Source organism: Hydra viridissima, unplaced genomic scaffold (genome assembly GCF_058129835.1).
Source record: "Hydra viridissima isolate aposymbiotic clone 2 unplaced genomic scaffold, HvirCarnegie_v1 scaffold_6, whole genome shotgun sequence".
Lineage (NCBI taxonomy): Eukaryota > Metazoa > Cnidaria > Hydrozoa > Anthoathecata > Hydridae > Hydra > Hydra viridissima.
In genome coordinates, this window is record NW_028324305.1 from 244,952 (window position 1) to 268,523 (window position 23,572).

At 31.3% G+C, this 23,572-nt stretch overlaps 1 protein-coding gene across 9 annotated transcripts in view; it reads right to left on the bottom strand.

Annotated features, from left to right (window-relative positions):
• LOC145190675 (uncharacterized) overlaps positions 1-16,287 on the bottom strand; it is a 127,015-nt gene extending 110,728 nt beyond the window's left edge. For all 9 annotated transcript variants that reach the window (XR_016453520.1, XR_016453521.1, XR_016453522.1 and 6 more), the window contains exons 1-5: positions 16,080-16,287; positions 4,043-4,210; positions 2,225-2,407; positions 1,421-2,026; positions 821-1,000 (exon numbers count right to left, since the gene is read on the bottom strand). Coding sequence is in view for 6 of the 9 variants with exons in the window: in XM_090091082.1 (XP_089947208.1) it covers positions 821-1,000; positions 1,421-2,026; positions 2,225-2,407; positions 4,043-4,210; positions 16,080-16,131 (1,189 nt within the window). In the remaining 3 variants the exon portion in view is untranslated. The remainder of the gene's footprint in view (positions 1-820; positions 1,001-1,420; positions 2,027-2,224; positions 2,408-4,042; positions 4,211-16,079) is intronic.
• Positions 16,288-23,572: the final 7,285 nt, after the last annotated feature.

The window sequence follows — 23,572 nt, forward strand, 5'->3', positions numbered from 1 at the left end:
ACCTATTTAGTAAAATAAATAGATTTTGAGCACAAAGAATTTAATAACCTCAATATCTGATCTTTAAAGCAAACGACCTAAAACTTCACCCTATTTCACATTATAAGTATATTTCAGTTACTTTAGTTAATTCTAAGCAAACAAAATTTGAGAATTTATTTAGAACTAATTAGAGCTTTTTAATAACCTTTGTTGGTTGGAAAACAGTTTTTAAAGCATCTTCTGTTTTCGAACGGATTACGAATACTTGATAATATCTATTACTGCCTTGACTAATTGCCTGGCTGTAGTCAAAAGTTCTAGTTTTTGACGGCAAAAAGCGAGACGTGCTGTAATTTTCAAACCTTTTCCTCAAACCTTTTCCTCAAACCTTTTCCAGCACTTTAAACCCTTCAAAACTAGGCATCAAGTCAGAGGGAAGGGGGGAGGAGAGAGGAGGGGGGAGAAGGAGGGGGAGAGGGGGGTAAAAAACTGTAGATTTTTTGTCATTACAGAAACTTTTTTTTCAAAGTTTTCTGTACTTCTTTCAGCCTTGTTTAATTTAGATGATAAATTCTAATCAGCTGTTAAGAAAGCACTTCATTATTTCATAAAATATGGAAACCAATGGAGAGATAATTAATAAATATGACATAACAATTCTTCTGCTGTCCTTTATTTTGAAAGTGTTTAGGGATCATTTGCATAAAGCGACAGGTCATTTAAAAATTAAGGGACTTAAAAGTTATTTTCATTTCCTGCATTCATTTTTCAAATTTTTCTACTTATAAATAAAATAGAACAAACTTAATGTCTTTAATATTCTTTGACTCAAACTTACTACATTCCAAAGTGCATGTTCTTAATTCAACTTTTGCTAAATTTCCTTCAGTTGTACAATCCTCTGTATTAAAGTTATTGGTAGGATTAAAACAGTATCGTTCACGCATTTGAGTTCCAGTGATACCACATGAAGAATTGCAGTTGTTCCAGCTATTCCATTCAGACCACTTTCCTTTGCCTAAAGTTTATGGTAGTTACAGTCATTATACGTAAATATTATTTATAAAAATTCTGCTTTTTAGATATTGATAATCAAGACTATCACTTTTCTTATTTACATTTAATGTATTTTAATAATATTAATAAAAAAAAGTTATGTAAAATATTAAGGGTGATTGATTTGACTTCAACTTGAAGTTTATTTTCAACTTTTTTTAAATTGGATGCGTTTAACAAACAAAAATTTCAACCTTAGAATATAAATAACTGAGGCTGAGCTTGCTCATTAATTTAGATAAGAAAGTTTAATGGAAAACTCAAAATCAGTCTCTTATTTTATTCCTTGGACTTTGAGATACATATTAAATATTTTCTAAAATTTAATGCATCATAAAGTGCAAAACCTGAACATTTTAACCACTAAATCTTTACAACTTACTTTCACATACGCTTTTCAAAATAGTAAAATCAGCAGCTGATTTTCCCAATAATTCCCAAAAACTATTTACGTATTGATTAGAATAAAAAACTTCTCCGCTTATTTCGTATCTTGACATTCTCTGAATTTCAGTAAAGTTTACGTTACGACCCACTGCACCAATAAATAACAATGCTTCACTTTTAATCTGTTCTTCTGTCTGTACTCTTAAGCTTATATTTTTTTCTATATTTTCTTTGCCATTTGTAAGAAATATAATAACTGGTATAGTATTCAATCTAGTACAACTCTTATAAGCTTCTCTCGCTTTCTCAAGGGCCATGTTTATTGCAACTCCTCCATTTATTTTTGTCAGACCTTCAATAAATTCATTGAATTTTTCTTTTGTCGTAAGGTTGCCACATGAAGAAACTATTTCTGCTGAAGATCCAAAGTTTACAACAGCGACTTCGATGTTTTTGTTAAAGCCTAAATCAGTGCTTGCAACAAAATCTTTAACGAAATCTTTTTCTTGATCCCATTGATTATCTATCGGACTATGTCTTATCCCAGATGAAGAATCCATTATCATTATAAAGCTGATATTTAAGTTAGAGCAAGACCTTACTAAAATATATATATGAATATATACAAGTAAAACGTTATTTTATCAGTATAGTAAGTCACACATTTAAAAGACTTAATGCTATTATTGTTAGATAATTACATATAAACTTGTTCACTAAAAAGAAATTCAAAACATAAAGGTAGAAACAGAAAATGAACTTTTTTATTATTATTACGTAGCAAGTTTACTTTTATTACCTTGTGGACAGGAAACTACATCACAATGTTCATAACTTATCATTACTTGATTGTTGCATTCATAAGAAGATGATTCATTTCTTAAGCAATAACTTCGTGTTCGATAACGTATCGGGTCATTAATCGACAATCGGCATGATGCTGAACATGCACTCCAATACCCCCATTCAGCAAGTTTGTACTCTATAATTGAGATAACATTAAAATTTCTGATGGGTAAATTTCAGCATTTTTTCTTCGACGCTTTTAATGTTATTGCAAACAAAATAGAATAATGTTCAGCTTTGCTAAACTGGTGAGAGGGAATAACAAAGAAATAATATTAGCTAAATAATGGTGTGAAAACCAAAAATAAGAATTCTTTTTGTTTGAAAAATAGAAAAATATCACTATCCATCTTTTTAGCTAGAAATATTAAAAACTGTTTGAGAAAACGTCAGTGTAAAATATATTTAGGCAAATAACTTAAAACTAAATTTAGAACTAAAATCAGATATTAGAAATGGCGTTAAGATTAAATGGGAAAATCCGATTTTTTCCTAATACTTTTCCTAATAATATTAAGTCGCACTTCTCATAGTTTGATTAACAAAACCTGGTAAAACTTCTAATTTTTTGATAATAAAGTTTTTATTGTTGCTACAAAAATTTTAATGATAAAAAATAACGAGGGTTGAGAATATGCGTTACATTCACTGGAAATATTTATGTTAATGTAAACCTACGTGTTTGTAGAGTGATTTGAGAGCAATTAAAATCCATGAAAGGCGTTACGTTTTTCTAGAAACATGAGATTCAAAATTAGAATTATGAAGTACTATTATCGTGGCAACCACAAAGCCTAAATTTGCTTTCGCATAAAAACATCATACTATTAGATTTAGGTTTAGGTGCGAAATTGAGACGCTGCAGCTAGAAGTAGCAAGGAAAATGCATAAGTTAGCTCCAATCATGTAAGTCATTTCTGGCAAAGCCCAATTAGTACTGAGTTAACAACTGTAGAAGAAAATAATCTTACTTTGTACAGCATAATCCTCTTTTACTTAATTCAAAATGTATCTCAGCTTCGTAAAACCTCATAAACTCTATACTAACTAATTTTGTCGGACGTTTTACAGCAAAGTCTCGATAATTGTTTGCCTAGTGAGTTGCTAATATAATTTTTTCCAAGAAAAATATTTGTAATTGAAGTTATGTGGCTTGGATATTGTTTTAACCCCATATTACCAGAAAATTGACAATGATTAAAATACTTTGCACAACTGTTTGTCTTTTGTTTAACCAATGGGTCCAAACACATTTGGTTTGTTGAAGCGATAATTTACTTTTGTTACATAACATAATAAGTTACACATATTAAATATCAGTGCTCGCCGATTTTATGTTGCTTACTCAATTTTAGCAGTTGAAGTACCTTTTTGACAGAATAAAATAGTCGCTAAAATTATAGCTCAATATCTGCAGTAAAAAATTGATGATGCCTTGTTCTAATATTTTCAAAAAAAGATCAACTTCAATTTTTTGAGGAACGCTATTAACAACAGAAATATTTTTGACAAATTAAAGCGGTTGATATAGTTTCTTAAAAACTCCTCAGCAGGATTTCCTACTTCTTTTTCAATAGAGTTGAAAAATATTGTATCAAGTATAATTTATTAAGGTAAACAAGAAGTAAGTACGAACTGCAGAAGAATTTTTAAAAACTTCTCTTCCCCTATCTTTGAGACGGATCAAACCTATGTAAGTATTTAAAGATCTAGCAAAAGTATAACCATAATATTTTCAGCTGAAAATATTATTTACAAGTAATGAGATTACCTGGACAAGTATACACTGTGTTACAAGACAGAGTATTGACTATCTCTATAGTTTTACACAAACTGGGAGGAAAGCAGTTTCTTACTCGTGTTCGGGCTGGATTATCTTTATTGCATGTAGCAGAACAGTCACTGTAAGGAGACCATTCTGTAAGAACTTGCATTTGAACTGTAAAAGAAATAATATTCTTATATATATATGTAAATGTATATATATATATATATATATATATATATATATATATATATATATATATATATATATATATATATAACAAAATTGCTGTATTATTTAATAGTATTGAGCACTCTTATATGCACAAGAGTATTTGTGTTATTATTATTATTAATACAAGTATATATATATATATATATATATATATATATATATATATATATATATATTTATATATATATATTTATCTGTGTGTGTGTATTCATGCATACATGCATGCATGCATGCATGCATACATACATACATACATGCATACATATATACATACATACATACATACATACATACATACATACATACATACATACATACATACATACATACATACATACATACATACATACATACATACATACATACATACATACATACATACATACATACATACATACATACATACATACATACATACATACATACATACATACATACGTACATACATACATACATATATACATACATACATATATAAATTTCCAAAATAAATTTTTTTCTATGCAATTATTTAAAAATATTGTAAAGCTTTTAATTGCTTATAACTTTTATATTTAATAATCCACTAATATGACACCGAACTAAAAACTTCAAATATTTTCATATCTAAGAAACTTTGAAAGATAATATTGAAAAACTTTAAGTATAGACTTTAAGTTTTGCAATATTATTGTCGTTTTTGTCATTATTTTGAGAACCTTGTTTATGCCCTGGTTTCCCTATCACAAATCTGCCTCATTAATGTTTGAGGACCATTTTGTAATCAAAGGTTCAACACCTTCCGGAAGTTTTACCTTTTTTATTATACCTTTATGAAAAAGATAAAAAATAATAGACAAATTTTCAAAAACAATCAATTTTATTTTCTACTGTATTGGCGTTTTTCTTCGGTATGTAATAATTTGATTTATTTATCATAAATTTGCTTAAATTTGCCATTTGCTTGTTTGTCACATCTAGTGGGAATACGAATCCTTTTCCGGTCCTACATGTTCAAACTCTCCTTGCTGATCCTATTTGTTCAAGCTTTCTTTGTCCGATCGGCTATTTGTTTGTTTTGTTCGAGTGATTTTTATATCAACCATTTCAGTATAGTTCCAAATATAATATATTACATAGGGGAGAGGGGGAGGCATTAGAAAAATAAATTTTTGAAACATATTTGTATTTGAACTTGTTTATACTAAATAATTCTTGAAGATAATATTTACCCTCGAAGCCATCATTTGTCTTTCCTGGCATTTGGCATAAACTTGACAAAACATATGCTTGGTTTGTTTTTTAGGATATATAGTAAACATTTCGATATAAAGTTGTTTGATTTTCTTGACTGCATTTCTAACTAGTGATATATTTAATTTCATTTTTAAGTTAGCATAATTCATTACATTTACATTTAGGCAAAAAAAGTCAATAATTGAGATCATTGTTTATTATTTAAAGTACTGTTTGGTAGTTTTAAATACAATGAACAGTGCACCTTTGAATCGTTTCTTGAACTTCTCGCATTTTGTTTCTTGATTACTATGGCCTGAACTTTGATTATTTCATGATAAAAATTGTTAGAAGTTATAAAAAAGAGAGTGACAGATATCAGAGAGAAAGATAATAAAAATGCTTTTCTCCAAGTTGGAAATTGATTAACTGAGCCAAACGAAGCTGCTATAAATTATAATATAAAACTTACTACTTTACTTTATATATAAAACGTACTACTTTATAAAGAGTTATAAAACTTATCATATAAGATCAAGCTTAGTGTGAGAACTAAATATATTGTCACACATGTATTTAATAATGATGAGGAAACAGTCTTAAAAGACTACAAAATAAAAAGCTCTAAAATGAATTATGGCTTAAAATATAAAAAAGTAAAAGAATTAGCATTTCATTATGCTTGTTTTATCTATTGTTTCTAATTATGGTTAGGTTTTTTGAGCAAAAACCCAAACTAATATGATTTTAGCTGGGTTTTTAGGTTATTGAGTTTTGGGTTTTCGCTTAAATAAGGCTTCTAGTTTGCTATAATTCTTTAGTAAGAAAGTTGGGTTAATTTACAATTATTTAAAAATTTATTTAAATCTTTTACCATTACTTAGTTAGTAACTATATTGCATTTTTTTCAAATATAAAAATAATTTTAATGAGATATTATTTTAAAATTTCGGTTAAGTTTAAAATATAAGTACTTTACATATCCTTCAACATGCCAAGGTGTCATTTAGGGGGAAGAAATAAGGCTAGTGATTGGAGTAAAGTGACCATATTAAGCAATCAACCAAATAGAGCAATATGCAATTATTGCAAAGAGAGCAAATTTCAAAAAATAGAGAGACTTAAGAAAAAGTAAATTAAATGATTCCACAAAAACAGTTCGCAATATATCAGTTTTAGAGTCGAGAACATCTACATCTGCAGCATCAAACAAGACTAACCAGTTAGAAAATGATGAGCGAGATTGTGTAAGCATAATTAGTAATGCTTCTCATTCTTCAACTTTTCGTTCGAATCCAATAAAGGTGGAGCGACAAACATCCATTTCCAAATTTGCTGCTACAACAACAAATAATCAGAAGGATGGAGTGAATTTGGAGGTTGCGATGTTTTTCTTTTCAGCAAATACACCATTTAACGTAGAAAATCTTGAATTTACCAAACTAATTAAAACCATAGACCTGGATTCAAGCCACAAAATTGAAAACGGACATCTTCAGAACTCTCAATAAAGGTAAATAAAGAAGTAATCAGTTCAATGAAAAATGATTTTGCTTATGAATGGGATGTTACCCTTACTTAAGATGGTTAGATTACGGCCGAAGATGATTCTATAATTGCTCATGGTATCCTTAATGAAAGCAAACTTTATCTCATTTTTGCAGCTGATGCTGGAAACCATTCAAAAATATGTGTATTTATATATATATATATATATATATATATATATATATATATATATATATATATATATATATATATATATATATATATATATATATATATATATTAGGGTAGATCGATTTTACCCCGGCCCATTGCGTAATACTGTAGTAGTTGGAGATAGTTGAAATGAGATACCTCAAAAAGTTTCAGCGATTTTCGATGAAAAATGGTTTGCGGATTTGATTTTAAAGATTCTTGCGATTTTTTGAAAAACGCTATAGGGGAGATGGGGGCGCTTTGTTCGCCGGGGCAGAATGATCTTTTGGCTTTTACTCGTTCATTTTTGCCTTACTAGAAGTGAGGTTGCAATTTAATTAACCATTATGCTTCCCTAATTGATTATTCGTAATATTTTTTCATAAGGTTATCAACGTCAAAAAAAATAAAGAAAATATTGTTTTTCGTCATAAAAAGTGATTTTTTTAAATCGTACTATAATTCAAATATGTTTTTATTTAGATGTCTGTATGGGTTAACCATAATTTTATTTTAAATTTGTAAGTGTTAGGTGTATAATATAATATATCATTTATATTTGGCTGCAATTTATACAGTAGATATTGCTATCAATATGTTACCTATACCTATTGGGGTACATTGATCTTTGACTATGCGAGGCCCATTGATCGGAGGATCAAAGTGCCCCATAGAAGACTAATTGCCCCATGTTTTTGTTTATAAGCAATACAGTTAAACGAATGGAATTGTATTTATAATTTAAAAAAAAACTATATATAAACAAACAATAGCTTTTAGCATTTCATTTTTTAAATCTACTTATGTTATAAGCCAGTAATAATAATACTATTATTTTATAATATCAAAAGAATAATATTTAACATAATAATTAAAAAATATTTAACATAATATTATTATGTTAAACATTAGCATTTATTAAAAAAATATGTTTTTATTGATATATTTTTTTACAGACCTTAAAATGGTTAGAAATAGAATTAAAAAAACAAATAAAGTTGTTATACCAAGTGAAACAATGAAAGTAGCTGTTAATAAAGTTTTAGAAGGAACACAACTGAATGTTGTAGCACGTCAGTTTAACATAGATAGAATGACTTTAAAAAGATATTGTCGTAAAAAGAGGCTTAATCCAAATGAAGCTTTCAAGCCTAACTACAACAATAGACAAGTTTTTACAGCAGAAGATGAAAAAAGTTTATCAAGTTATTTACTAATTGCATCAAAAATGAACTATGGCATTTCAACTAGGTCAACGCGATTATTGGCATATGAATTTGCTTTAAAAAACAATAAGATATGCCCATCATCATGGATCAAAAATAAAATTGCAGGCATTGATTGGTTGCAAGGTTTTATGAAAAGACAACCAGAGTTGTCTCTACGAACACCTGAAGCAACGAGCTTCGCTCGATCAACAGCTTTTAACAAACACACTGTAAGAGAGTTCTTTCAAAATCTTAAAACGGTAAGAAATCGATATAAATATAATCCTAACTGTATATATAATGTTGATGAAACTGGTTTAACAACCGTTCAAAAGCCGGTAAAGGTTTTAGCTGGTAGAAGAAGCAAACAAGTTGGAAGAATCACATCTGCAGAACGAGGAACATTGGTAACTGCATGTTGTGCCTCTAATGCTATTGGAAATTCCATTCCTCCATTATTTATTTTTCCTAGGGTAAAGTTTCATGATTACATGATTAAGGAAGGACCTCCTGGATGTGTGGGATTTGCAAATCCTTCTGCTTGGATGAACTCAGAAATTTTCATAGAATGGATTAAACATTTTGTTAAATATTCAAACTGTTCTCAGGAATCTCCAGTTTTGTTACTTCTCGACAGTCATGAAAGTCATATTTCTGTTAAAGGCTTGGAGCTTGCAATTCAACACGGAATTACAATGATAAGTTTTCCTCCCCATTGCAGCCATAAATTGCAGCCATTAGATAGAACTGTTTTTGGACCATTGAAAAGGTTTTACAATTCTGCATGTGATAATTGGATGGTTTCAAACCCAAGACCAATGACCATTTATGATATTGTTTCAATAGTTCGAGAACCGTATACAAAAGCTTTCTCACCATCTAATATACAGACAGGATTTAGAGTAGCTGGCATTGAGCCATTCAATTCTGAAATTTTCAAAGATGACGAATATCTACCATCATCAGTTACAGATAGAGCTGCTCCAGATACAGCTACTATCACTCCTGTCAACAACATGGAATCTGAAATGATACCAGCACATGTTAATCACATAGAGTCTGAAATAACTATAGTAAATATTGAAACAAGTATTTTAAACAAAGTGTCAACAAGTGTTGCTTCTATAATCTCACCTGAGGTTTTAAAACCTTACTCAAAAGCATCTGCCAGAAAAAAAAAAGTTAAAAGTAGGCAGTTAAAAACAAGGATCTTGACTGATACTCCTGTCAGAAATGAAATTCGTTTGTCAAAAGAAAAGAAAATTTTGAAGCAAACCAAAAATCAACAAAAAGTCTCCACAAAAGATAAGAAAGAAACTAAGAATTACTTGCTTAGGAATAAAAAACAATGTAAACCAAAAGCTGCTTCACAACTTCACTTTCACAAATGATGAAATATTCCTAATCAAAATATTGTACTTTTATCAAGTTTTGTAAACTTAAAAGTTGTATTCTTATTTCAGTCTTTATATTTCAGTTCTTATAAATTTCAAGTTGTTGTAAAGTTTTAAACGTATATAAAGCGGGTAGCTTATAGCTGCTGTGATTTATACATTTTTTAATTAAAAAATAGACTAGTGGGTTTAACTGCTATTTTAAAAAATAATTAAAAAATTTAGATGTATTATATGTTATACAATATTACCCTTTGACTAAATTATTTACAAGATTTAGTTATAGAAGTGTTAAACGTTTAGATAATATTACGCATATAAGATCAATGTGCCCCAAGTCGGAGATCATAGTACCCCATTGTTTGGAGTACATTGATCTTTTGAGAGGGTTGTTTAAAAGTTAAAATTATTCATGTTTATCATTTTTTTAAATCAAAATATTTATATATTCCTAAAACCAGATAGTTCTACATGTGTTTCGTAGTTAATAAGTTTTTACATCTCTTTCAGGTTCTGCGCAATTTTCAAAACACTGCTACGGCGATCAATGCGCCCCCATCTCCCCTAAAAAGCGCGATAGGCGGAAATTAAAATTTTTAATTGTGAGAATATGTTAAAAAATTTTCTAATAACCTTTTTTATGATTTATGATTCTAAATTCATAAAAAGTTGTTTATCTAATTAAGTAATTTTTTGAATTAATTCAAAAATATCATCATATGAAAGGGAATAATATCTTTTTGAAATAAATGCTTGACGCATCTTTCTGCTAAGCAATTTTATCATGATGCAGCTGTGCAGGTTCTCAAACCCGTAAACGTAATGGGATGCTTCCGATAATAGTTTAACAGTTCCCTTTCCACTTAGGGAGTGAAATGGGAAGTCCGGAATATCTGGCTTAACAGAATTATCAATGACGTATTGAATTTCTTAAATTGTAAAATGTTGCGTAATAGGAGGTTCCGTAACGTCTGGAGCAGTGAGGTCTATTAACTCATACCAGTAATTGGCATTAAAATTTATTACAGGAATTTTTTTCAATTCATTTTGAAAACTGTTCCGTTTCATTTAGTTACTAATCAATCAAATAGTTTAAAAAGATACCTTTGTCTAAGAGTCAGTATTGATTGAAAACCATGAATTCGTATCTTGTTGTCATCATCTTTAATCATGGCATAAAGAATGTTTACAGGTCTCTGGCAGAATGCGTTAATTTTAATGTTCTGCTTCACACTATGTATCACATCATTAAATGGGAGAATATTTAGTAGAACGATAGCAGAAAAAAGAAGACGAGGAAAGTCGTGCAGCTTGGATGATGTCCTTATTTCGAACCATGCTGGAGCATAAACTTGAACAATTAAGTCGACTAGTTTTTTTAAAGACTGGTTTGGTTGATTGTCTCTTGTATATAAACAGAGAATGCGAATAGCTAGAGTTAACCAGCTTGCATGGTTAAGTGGACCAATTTTATAAGCACCTCATTTATGAGGAACTTTACCAGACCCAATCTCCTTTGCAATGCTCAAATAAAAGTCTTTGTCCCAACTAAGGTCTTTCAGTACTTCTTTTGGAATATACCCATCAACTATAGGTTCAAACAAAACTTGATGTGAATCCTGAATGTTCTTATCACATCTTTTGCCAAGAAGGCCACTAAAGCTTACTGGTCCAGTTGTTACACCATCTAGTTTTTTAAAAAGAGCTCTTAAAGGAAGTTCGTTTTAATGTAGCGCGCACCCGATGAGGTTTCGTCTCAACAACTCTTCAAGTTTTACCATTAAACCACAAATTGGGCCAGTATTGGTAGCAGTATTATCAAGAAGATTTGCCTGAATATTTTCAACAATTTTAAATTCTTGCAGTACACTGAACATCTTTTTTGCAAGTACTAAACCAGTTGCGTCAATTATAGGAGCTGTTCTATGAGTCAAATAGGTTCCAGTAGGTTTTCCATCTTCATTAGCAAATGTGGGGTGATACTCAGGTTCAAGATATTTTTTGAGGAATTCCCCTTTAGGTGAGTTTATTATGTAAGAAGTTCGAGTGGTTTGATCAAGTTTTCTATCCCCACCAAGTTAAATTAACTAATTTTTTTTCTCTAAATCTTTACCTTCACCAACTATCTTTACTTGTGTTTTAGCCCTATCTAATTTGCACTTGTCAATCAATATGTGATTGATATCAAGATCTTTTCTCAAAATATGTTTAATGCCATTTAGTAAAGCATTTGCAAAAGCTGCACCTAAGTTTGAAGAACACTCATTTCTGACTAATTCCATAGCAAACCCAGCAAGTTTAATTTAGTTGTATATGTCCGCAACATAAAGCTTTTTTATTTTATTTAATTTTATTTCATGATTTTATATAATTTTGTATGTATTGAAAAGCATTTTTGCCTGTACTACTTTTATTATTAGAAGAACAAAATTTTGTTCTTCTAATAATAAAAGTATACTTAAAGTTATACTTAAAAGTATCAAAAAAAAGGAACACTTTATTACGCAGTTTATTTCACTTGAAATACAGTAGACATACATGTTACAGTAAAGATATATTGTGAACTCCCGATTATTCGAATTGATATTTATTTGAATTTCTCACTTATTCCGAGAAAATTTCCTTCACTGTGAATTTTTCTTGACTAACTCTCGTAAATATCTATCAGTTACTCGCTTCTGCACATATTCAAAATTTTTAGCTCCCATTGACAAAAACCCTTCCAGTTATTCAAAATTTTTCTTCAATAGAAAATACCATTGGATTGCATTTCAAAATACAACTTCATCGAACGTTACCAAAATGCCAAAAAAGTAGCGAAGCATTTAAGAATTAAAATAACGTATAACAAAAAGAAATGTATAATGATCAAAATATAACAAAATGAAAAACGCATTTCAAAGCAATGCAATAAAAATTTCTCGTTTACACGAAAGATGACAGTCTTGACAATCAAAGAAAAATAGCTTGCTCTTAAAGGTTTGGTAAAACTTTTTACTAAAAAAGGAAACTTGTCAAAAAGTTTACTGTTCCTCAAAACACTTTAACTTACTAGATTACGCATATAGAAGGAAGTATGTGTCTGATGAGTTTGGAGCAAAGAGGCAAAAGTTAAATTTTAGAAATCTTGGTTCCCTTGATAAAGCTGTATATAAAGATTTTATGAACTCTCGTGAACGAAATGTACCAATTGAAAGAGATCATTAGGGAGAAAGCATTAGATTTTGCAAAAAAACTTAACATAACGGATTTGAAGGCTTCAAAAGGGTGGCTAGATCGGTGAAAAAATAGACACAATGTTGTTTTTCAAACTATTTCTGGTGAAGAAAAGTTGATTACAAAGAAAATGACAGCAAGTTGAGAACATACCCATTTGCTCACGATCTTGTCAAGGTATGCTTTTAAAGATATTTGCAAAGCAGACAAGTTTGATATATTTTATTAACAGCTTCCGACGAAAACCTTTCCTCTAAAAGGTAAACAATATGCAGGAGGAAAACTTAGCAAAGTTCGTTTCAACAGATCTAGCTGCAGGAAATGGGGTTAGTGAAAAGCTGCTCATGTTGTTAATCGGAAAGGGAGAAATACCACGATGTTTCAAACGTGTCAAAAGCTTACCTTATCAGCGCAAGTCCCATAATAAATTATGGATGAACACTAAAATCTTTTCTGATTATGTAAGAAGGCATGATGAGAAGTTTAATGCTGAGGGAAGGAAAGTTGCTCTAGTCATTGATAACTGCACAGCTCATCCTAATTTTGACAACCTAAAAGCAGTTGAATTAGTATTTTTACCACCCAACACAGTTAAAGCCTGTTAATTGCACGGATGTTGTAAAGCAACAAATCAATTACATCGATCAAGTCATTTGGTCGATGAAGACTTTGCTGTTGAGGATTACATAAACATAGGTTTTAAGATTTATACAAGTGAAGCATTTGCTAAAACAGATCGAGAACTTCTGGCTTCTATTTTAATCAACTGAGGCAAGTGCTGAGGCAAAAGAGGAGATAGATGCAGACTCAAGCGATTTGCCTCCCGAAAAGCCAAACTTATCTGAGATAGCACGTGCAATCGAGTTACTTGAATGCTGGTCATTTTTTTACCATATTGGCGTCAAAAGCCCACAATCACAGAGCCTGTTATTAAAGATGTTTCACAAACATTCTTTAGAAACAAAACAACAGTTGAAAATTTTTGAAAACAGTTTTTTCAAAAAATTTTAAATAATTTATTACTTTACAAAAGAATTAAGCAGTTCTTTTTCCAAAGATCTTCTTTTTTCTTCTCTGGTTCTGTTCAAATTTGATAGTAACTTGAATTAGGTCACTTTAAAGAGGATTATCAGTTATTCAAATTTTTGGTTTTTTGAACTAACCTCTTATTCCCTTAGGAAGTTCGAATAACAAGGAGTTTCCTGTACAACTTTCATTAACTAACACCAGAAAAATAAAAAGTAATAAGCTATTAGTTCAGCTATAATTCATAGAATAGCTTCAGCGCGCAAGTTAAACTTAAACAGTTCACGCTATTGCCTAAGTAACTCAAACTTAAAAAATATCATTGGCATTTATTGGAAGAAGTACTTTGAAAAGCATTCTTGTAATATGTTGGACTTGCAAAAGTAAAATCATCTTAGCACTTTTGATTGCTAACCATAGGTAACTAAAGGAAGATCATTAATACCTTTTTAGCAATCAAGGAAACCTCTGTTGATTTTTAAATTATTAAGATATTCTATTTAACATGAAATAAATAGAAATGTTTTGGAAAACAAAGAAAAAAACATAAAAAAAAAGAAAGAGGTCACAAACAAGTACTCTCAAACAGGGTATTTTTTAATTTTATGTCCTAACTAAAATCTAACACCTATAAAGATTCTTTTTAACATAATGAAAATGCTTATCATTTAAAAAAAGATAAATTGGTAAATGTTTTTGCACCTAAAAGCTTCTGCTAACTTTTTAAATATGAGATTTTCCCAGGCTGTGTAAAATCTTTGAAGTATAAAGTGTCAGCATGTTGTTAGGATTATATAATGTTGATATGTTTAAGATTTTAAAATGTTCATAAACAGGGTACAGTCGCATCATAATATATGATAACTGTAATAATAACATATTACAGATAGGATGCTTTATGAGCTTTATACAAATAAAACCACAACAGTATTACTACTAAAAAATCCATGTTTTCCCAATAATATGATTTAGTTTTCGGTGATGATTTTATTTACACACTTACTTTTCCAATATGATGATTTTAATTCATTATGTAAATATGCCTCAATAACTATTTTTGCTTGGTAAAAACTCATTTTTACATTCGGAAAATTTTTGTGAGTAATTTGCAATAGTAAGTTTTGTATGGATCTAAAAATCGCGAGGTTAAAATCATTTTGTTCTATCTCCAAGTTTAAACGTTGGGAGAAAGTTTTTGATTTTTTTCTTAAAGTAAAAATTATTTAAAATTTTAACTTAAATTTTTAAAGAAATAATAACTTATACTTTATGTAATTTATGTTTAAACAAATTATTTAGAAAAAAATTTCTAAAATATAGCGTATTTTAAAAGTAATCATTATTTACTAAAACTAATAGCTCATTTTCTCCCAACTTTTAAAATAGGAGATAGAACAAAATAATTCTAACCTCGCAAAATGATGACGGTTTTTTTTTTTACTTTTTTTCAAGTTTGATTTCAAGACATAAATCCAAGTAAAAAAAACTACTGTTAATACATTTGCAGAAATACTGAATACTCAAATATAGAATTCTGCACCAGAATTAAAATAATGAATTGAAGTTTCAATAACTTTTATTTTTTAGTATGGTTTCAGGTTATGTTTGGTAGTTGCATCACGTTCAATCTTAATTCAGATATGAGTTATGACTTGAAACTTCAAGTCTGCATCTTGCATTCGGAAAATAATTTTTCTTCTCAAGTCATTGTTTTGTTCAGACTTAAAAACCGGTCAGTCTATGCCGGTTTCAAGTTGGACTTGCGTTTAAGATCGAATTACACATAAGCTCAGATTCAGATTTAAAGTAAGATTTTAAGTTTAAAGTTCCTTTCTTGAACTCCACTGCTAAATCTTAAGATTGAATTTTAGAACACATTCATAGCATTTAAATGTTAGAACACATACATAGCATTTAAAATCCCGTTTCAAAAGCTCTGATTTTCATAAGTTTTCTTATATCAGCTTTTTATTACAACAACAATAGACTATTAATTTGCAGCGAAATATAATTTTTTTATAGTTAACATTAAAATATAGGAAATCATACCTTGCCATATTGCAGCACCACAAAGAAAATAAAACTGGATAAAGTATTTCATTTTAAGACTCAGACTTTCTGCTACAAAAAAGTACTAAAGAAAACTGTGCATTTTTTAAAAGTATTACTGACAATAATAATGCAATAAGTATTTTTTTTGACATACACAAAATACTCTTCTAAAAGAATTAACTATTTTATTTGTAATCTTGTCACCGAAAGTTAGCTGAAATTAATCACTTTGTCTTTTTTTTTTTTAATTCAGTAATCTCCATTACAATTGCATTATGTTGAGTGTATTTAGATTATTTCAGTTTCGACACTACTTTGGTTTTAACTAAAATATTCCTTTTAAAAAGAATTTAAAGCTTTTATCTTTTATTTCTGAAAAGTAATTAAACAACAGCTTATCAGTTAGTTTTAGGTAAAGTGCTGAAACATGAAATAATGAAAACCATTCTAGAACTTTTCGTGCGAATGGTTTTTCTTTTAAATTGTCCAAAAACTCTCCATCATGTTATTGCAAATTTTTTTTCATTGAAGATCCTGAGACTTAAGGCTCAAATACAACATACGAATTTTAAAATTGTGTTCGCATTACTAAAATGAATTGAGGTTTGAGCTAATGCATAATAGCATTTTTAATTGCAAATTATATTTAAAACATGTAAAAGTTTACTGGTTTTTAAATCTAATTTGAACAACGAGTTAAAGGTAGACCAGTGTTTAAACCATATATAGTTAAATGACGGTTTTTGATTATGCAAAATATTTTGTACTATGTTGAAGTTACGCTCTTAACTTCAAGCAAACGATAATGACTGGAATCATACAATACTATTAATAAAGCAAATTTTTTTCTTGAAATTTTCCGCCTTTTTTGAAAGTTTTAAAATAGTAGAAAAAGGCGGGAGCAGGGTCACCCCATTTTTAGAAAATATGTTAACCCCAAAATTTTTTCTTTTGGTAGTTAAAAATTCGACAATCAAATTTCTAAATGCATGCAATAAAAAAATTGCAAAATAATTGACTGTGTTACCAAGACTACTATAAAAGGAGAGTTCTGGGACGAAATGATTTTTTCATCATCGTTGTGTAAATTTTGATAATAGAAGGGTGTAAATTTTTTTCATGTTCGTTGTGTAAATTTTGATAATCTAAGGGTGAAAATTTTGTGGGCAAAAAAAAAAAAATTCAAAAAAATGTTTCAAAAAAAAAATCCGGTGACAAAAGATTTATTTTTTCATGACGTGATAAACGCGTAATGAAAAAAAACTTTTTAATTGTAAAGGTGTTTAAATCTTGCCTGACGCATTTCTTTTTCTTTTTTTATTTGTTCTTGTTCTTGTTTTTCTTTGAGAATTGATTTGTAGGTTTCAATGACTTGCCATCCTATTCCTTGACTCCGTAAATATTCGATTCGGTCAAGTGTTTTTATGCTTCTAATTTTCCCGTCCTCATTACGTAAGATTCTAGTTTTTCCGTTCATTTTATTATGCCAAGAAAAAAAATTTTAACTCAAAACTTTCACAAAATTAAATTTAAAAAAGGGACGCTTGAGAATGGGGAGTTTGGGCCGAGAAGCAATCCAGCGCCGATAGATTCATATCATCTTCCGCTTTTGACGTATTTTCCATCTCTGAGTGAGCCTCCTTCAGGCCAGGGTGTTAAAGATAATCCGTTTCCTCCATGTAGTACCATTTTAAAAGCGTTTCCATTTTTTTTGGCGTAGACGACACCTCTTCCTGAAATTTTATCGATCACAGTGGATCCAATAGAGGAGGCAGCTCCACCCAATAAACCAGTGGCAAGCACTGGAGCAGCTCTAGCTGCAAGCATTCCCAATAGAGGTAAAAGAGCTCCAATAAACCCTCCTTTAACATTTGCGTTGTGTTCTACTTGAGTTTCGCTCATTTTGATGGTGACTCCAACTCCTCGATGGAGAGCGTCCAAAAGTTTTCGATGTTGATTTTGCGTCACAAGTAAAACGTCGTTTCCGTTAAAATCGTCTCTTGAAATACGGATGCTCACGCGTTTGCCTTCCATCATTGATTTTTTTATTTTTTCAATTTGTCCCTGAGACACATTTAATTTGACACTAACATATTTGCTCATTTTTAAAATGCCGAAAAAAAATATTTATTTCACTTCTTGAATGTGATAACGGATCGTGATGTCCTCACCGCGAAAGTCGATTAAATTTCCATTTTGGTCGACGACGCGAGTGATCATCGTTGAAATTTCTGGGACTTTGACAGGGAGGTAAACCAAATGGGTGGGTCTTTCGATGACTTTAAATCTGGGACCGACGGCTGGATATAAAGAGTAAATGCAATTTAATTGTGAGCCGTTGATGTAAGCCGACCCAATGACGTTGTTGACGATTCGGATCGTGTTGACGCTTGAAATTCTGACGATGTCATCGGACTCGTATTCCGAATTGGAGTCCAATTGTCTTTTTGTGAACCCTAAAAGTGAGGCGATGCTATTTTCCACGTTCAAATCCATTAAATAATTCAAACCAAGTTTGATGGTTGAATTTAAAGTGTTTGAATTGGATCTGATTTTGATGTTTTCGGGAGAGTAGCTGATTTTATTTGCTGTGACGTAGCTGGCGCTTTAAGACGCATAATTTATTTATTGTGTTTGAGACGGTCTTTTGCAAATAATTGTTGATGTCGATGATGTCATAGCTGCCGTCTGGAATGACGACGTTTTCCTAATGGGCTCCGTTGTTCATGCTGTACCGGAAAGAATAGTTTTTCCTAGTGATGCTTGGAAAGCTGTTGTACGTCTCAAGGCCGAGAAAAGCCATTTCATAAGTTTTTCCTTTTTCGAAAATGATTTTGTCCAAAAATTCTGTTATTATTACGTTAGAATTTACATCCAAGTCGATGATTATGCCTGACAATTTTTATTATGCGTCATTTTTTTAAAATCATTTTTAAATGGCTTCTTTTGGAAAATAAAAATTGTTAAATCCACTTCGATATTTTCCATCGTATTTTTTTGACGACAAATCGATTACTGCAAAACCGTGACAAATCAATTACTGCAAAACCAGCAATACCTGCAAAACTTTTTAAACTCTTCTTTTTTCATGTCGCTCGAAACGTGATCTCGATAAATATGGTCAACGTTTTTTGAATTTTGAGGAAAGAGACAAATAAAATTGGTGTTTTCTCTGATCGTTTGTCTTGGGAGCATGAAATAATTTTGGGCGAGGTAAAAGCAGTCGACGTTAGAATGCCTTCCTCAAATGTAATTTTTTTCACACTTGTTTTGTTTGGTCAATTACAAATTGTCAAAGATCATTTAATTGTTTTTGGACGAATCAAGATCTTCAGGTTCAGGTACATTGTCAGGCGTTTCAAAAAATTGACACTTCATGTTCTCGGTTTCGGAATAATTTTTTGAAAGGTCGTTGATGACACATTCAGGGTTTAAATTTAATTTTTCCATTTCCTTTTGTACCTTAAACAAATCGAGGATAACTTTTTTTGGTAAATTTTTCTCGAACGAACTTTTTAGTAATTTGTAATCAGGTTGGAAAAGAGATTTTCCAAAAACATGCAAATGATTGTAATCCAGCCACCCCGATCTGAGAAATAAATTGAGAGCAACGTTGTTTTACCGCATCCGGATTTTCCGACGATGATTCCTCGAATGCTTCTCGTTAAAGGCTCGTTGTTGCTCCTTTTGCATTTTCCAATATTCCATGACAAATCGGTCACTTCCATTTTTTTTTAACTTAAAAATATTTTTTTAAAAATAAAAATGTGCTGCATCAAATGCAAAAGGGAAACAGAAACGAGCCATTTGAGAAACGAGATTACTAAAAGCAACAGAGAAATGGTCAAAGGAACTTGCGGCGATTGCGGAACGACAAAATGTAAGTTTGTTTCTTCGCTACCGCTCAATGGATCATCTTCGACGGTAAAAGGGGGAGATTCGGTAGAATCGATCAACAGAATAATGATCGGAACTTGCAGATTTTGTTATAGTAGGGTCTTAATAAACAACATAAAAAGGGTCGAAGTAACTTGCAGATGTTGTGGAGCTTGCAAAGTTTGTGGAGAGAAAAAATGTGACTTTGTTTCTCCAATGGTAATTTTTGTTTATTCGATGAAAAAATGGGGGGACTTAGAGAAATCATCGGAAAATTTTTTTTCTTCGGTAGCAAAAGGAGGAGACTTGGTGGATTCGATCAACAACATCTCCAAAAATATAAAGCTTCCATGGAAAAAAGATCCAGGTGAAATGCACCTTCGAGGAATAAATTTTTTGCTTCCGGGCACCGATTTGGATAAAAGACTAGATCCAACGGATATGTGGAAACCATTTAGTAAACCGGTGGACCGAATGGACAATGCAGCATACCATCACGATGTGATTTATAAATATTTCAAAGATCTGCAGAAAAGGAATTTGGCAGACAAGATGATGATTGAAGAGATGGATTCAATCACTGATCATTCCCCAAATGAAAGATGGGAAAGAGCAATTGCAAAAGCCTCCCTCAAAGCCAAAGTAAAATTCCGTCTGGGTGATGGCAGTAAAATAAAATCCCCGGAATGGGCGAATCTTAAAAAACAAAAATGCCAACGAAATGGACGGATCAGCTTGCAGAGGAGCTTCACAAACCGGCGATTCATCGTTTTAAAAAAAGAAAAGTGTTTGTGAACGACGTCGATGAAATATGGGCCGCAGATTTGGTTGATATGCGCTCTTTTTCAAAATACAACAACGGCGTAAAATACTTGCTCACGGTGATCGACGTGTTTTCAAAGTATGGGTGGATCTTTCAGTTAAAAAGCAAAACGGGTATTGAAGTGGCTAAAACGTTGAAAAAGATCTTTGAAAAAAGAAAGTGTGTCAAAATGCGATTTGACAAAGGAAAAGAGTTTTACAACAAGCACATGAAAGCGCTGGGAGCGCAGTTGTATTCCACTGAAAACGAGGAAAAAAGTTGTGTCGTCGAGGGATGAAACAGAACGATGAAAGAAAAAATGTTTAAATATTTTTCAGCCAACAGCACCAATAAATACAATGACGTTTTGGACGAAATGGTAAAAAATTACAACAACACAAAGTATTCTTCCATTAAAATGACGCCAGTTGAAGTCAGCGAAGAAAAGAACAAAAACAAGGTATGGATGAACCTGAGTGGAAAGAGGCAAACAGAAAGAGCAGAGCCGAAATTTCCAATGGGTGACCAAGTGAGGATCATAAAAAAGAAGTCTCATTTTGAAAAGGGGTACACGCCGAGATGGACTGAGGAGGTTTTTACCGTGTAAAAACCTCATCAGTCCATCTCGGCGAGTACCCTTTTTCAAAATTAAACTTCTTTTTTGTGATCCTCACTTGGTCACCCATTGAAAGTTTCGTTTCTGCTCTTTTTGTTTTTGTCTTTTCATTCAGATTCATCCAGACCACATTTTTGTTCTCAAAAATTCAGCGAACGGATCCAACCACGTACAAAATTACCGACGCCAACGGTGAAGAGATTCAAGGTACTTTTTACGAGCAGGAAATGCAAAAGACGCATCAAGACATATTCAGAATTAAAAAATAATTCACCAAACAAAAATCATATCACTGGTCAAATGGAAAAGAAATCCAGATTCGTTCAACTCATGGGTGGATCATAAAGGATTGATCCGTTTAAAAAAGTGATATAAAAAATTTTCTTTTCTTTATAAAATGATGAATTTCGTAACAATTGAAAATTTTGACTAGAGCAAGTTATCGGTTGGAGAGATTTATTCAGCAACCAAACCCATTCAGTACCAAAAGATTCCGCTTTTTTATGAGTACCCTTCTGGAATAGATTCTTTTATTTTAAGAACGCCCGTTTTGTTTTCTCTGGGTGTGTTTGAAAATTGCAATTTTGCAACGAGCGAGCTGGAGGGATATTCCATGTCCTTTCTTGGCTTTGACGAAAAAAACGGAATGAATGAAAAAGAAAAAAAGTTTATTGAGGCGACTGAAAAAATATCAAAATTTCTTCGCGAGAAGGTCAAGGAAATGATTCCCGCTTTGAAAAAAGGAGGAAGAACAAAAAAAATAACAACAGAGGATTTATCCAATTTTAAAAAGAAATCCGAAAATCCAAATGCAGCACCCATTTTTTTCGGAAAGTTGTTTACAAAGAAAAACGAAAAAAGCATTGAAGTGTCTTCTTTGTTTTTCAAAAAGAAAACTAAAGAGTTCGTGAAAGTGAATCCTTTGGAATATGTTCGACAAAAGTGTTACGCTGTGGCCTCTTTGAAAATTGAAGGTGTTTTTATTGGAGCGCAGATCGAGTCCATTCAGGTTAGAATTCCCGAAGTGGTCATTGCAAAAAATGCGCCTTCAGTTCAAATCATCATGGGTGACGACTTGGATTTGGAGGAAATGGATTCGGACGAGGAAATGTGAAAACACAAAAAAAAAAAAGAAAATAAAATGATTTAAAACAGTTTCTTTTCATATTAAAAATGCATGCCCCTCACAAATTGTTTAAAAACAGTGCCTCAGCAGAGATTCATAACTTTAATTTCCATTTGAGTCATTTGGAGGAGAGAATCAAAGAGTTGGAACGAAAAAATCCGAAAAACATTATTTCTGTCAAAAAAAGTTGGATTATCCAACTTATTTCAACGCCAACGGGCAGCATGAAATTTTTGCTCAGAAAGACATAAAATTTACTGCTCTTTCTCACACGCAAATCTCGTTATCCGTTGAGTTGCAATTGGATAAAGGGTTCGAGTCTGTGGACGACGTCGTTTTGGATGTGAACAGTATTAGCATCCACGACGTTATAGTCAAAAAAGGTTAAAAGCTTTGTAAAATAAATCACATCAATTCGAATTTAAAAAATCTGACTTTGTTAAAAAGATGGAGATAATAAAAAATATTGAAAAAATTTACCCAGTTCTTCCAACGGCACCATCGGATGGAGGTCACATTTACCGGCTTCAAAAAATAAGCGAGATCCAAAAAGAAATGGAGGACAAAAAAGTGAAAAGAATGGCTTTGAGCAAAAAGTACCATCGAGCGGCAAAAATTATTCGTTTCGCAGACGAAGTTTTGCAAACGATGTGCATTGGTTTGGGAGCTGCAGGAATTGCACTTTTGTCAACCGTCGTTGCCACCCCAGTTTCGATTGCGTGTGAAGGGGTTGCTGTTGGATTGGGAGCTTTGTCCATTTTCGGAAATCAACAAAACAAAAAAATGATGCTGAAGGCTGAAAAGCACGAAAAATTGAAAGTTCTTTCCGAGTCAAAATTGAATACGATTAGCGACAACATTTCAAAATCGCTCTGGGATGGATATGTGAGTGATTCCGAGTACAAACTAATTCTCAGCGAGCTTCAAAAATTCAAAGCCATGACTGAAGAAATCCGAACCAAAGCAAAAAGCAGCATTGATGAATTGACAAAAGAGTCGTTGATCCAAAAAGGAAGAGAGGACGCGATAAAAGCATTCACCAACCTGTTTAAGAAAGGCGAGTAAACGCA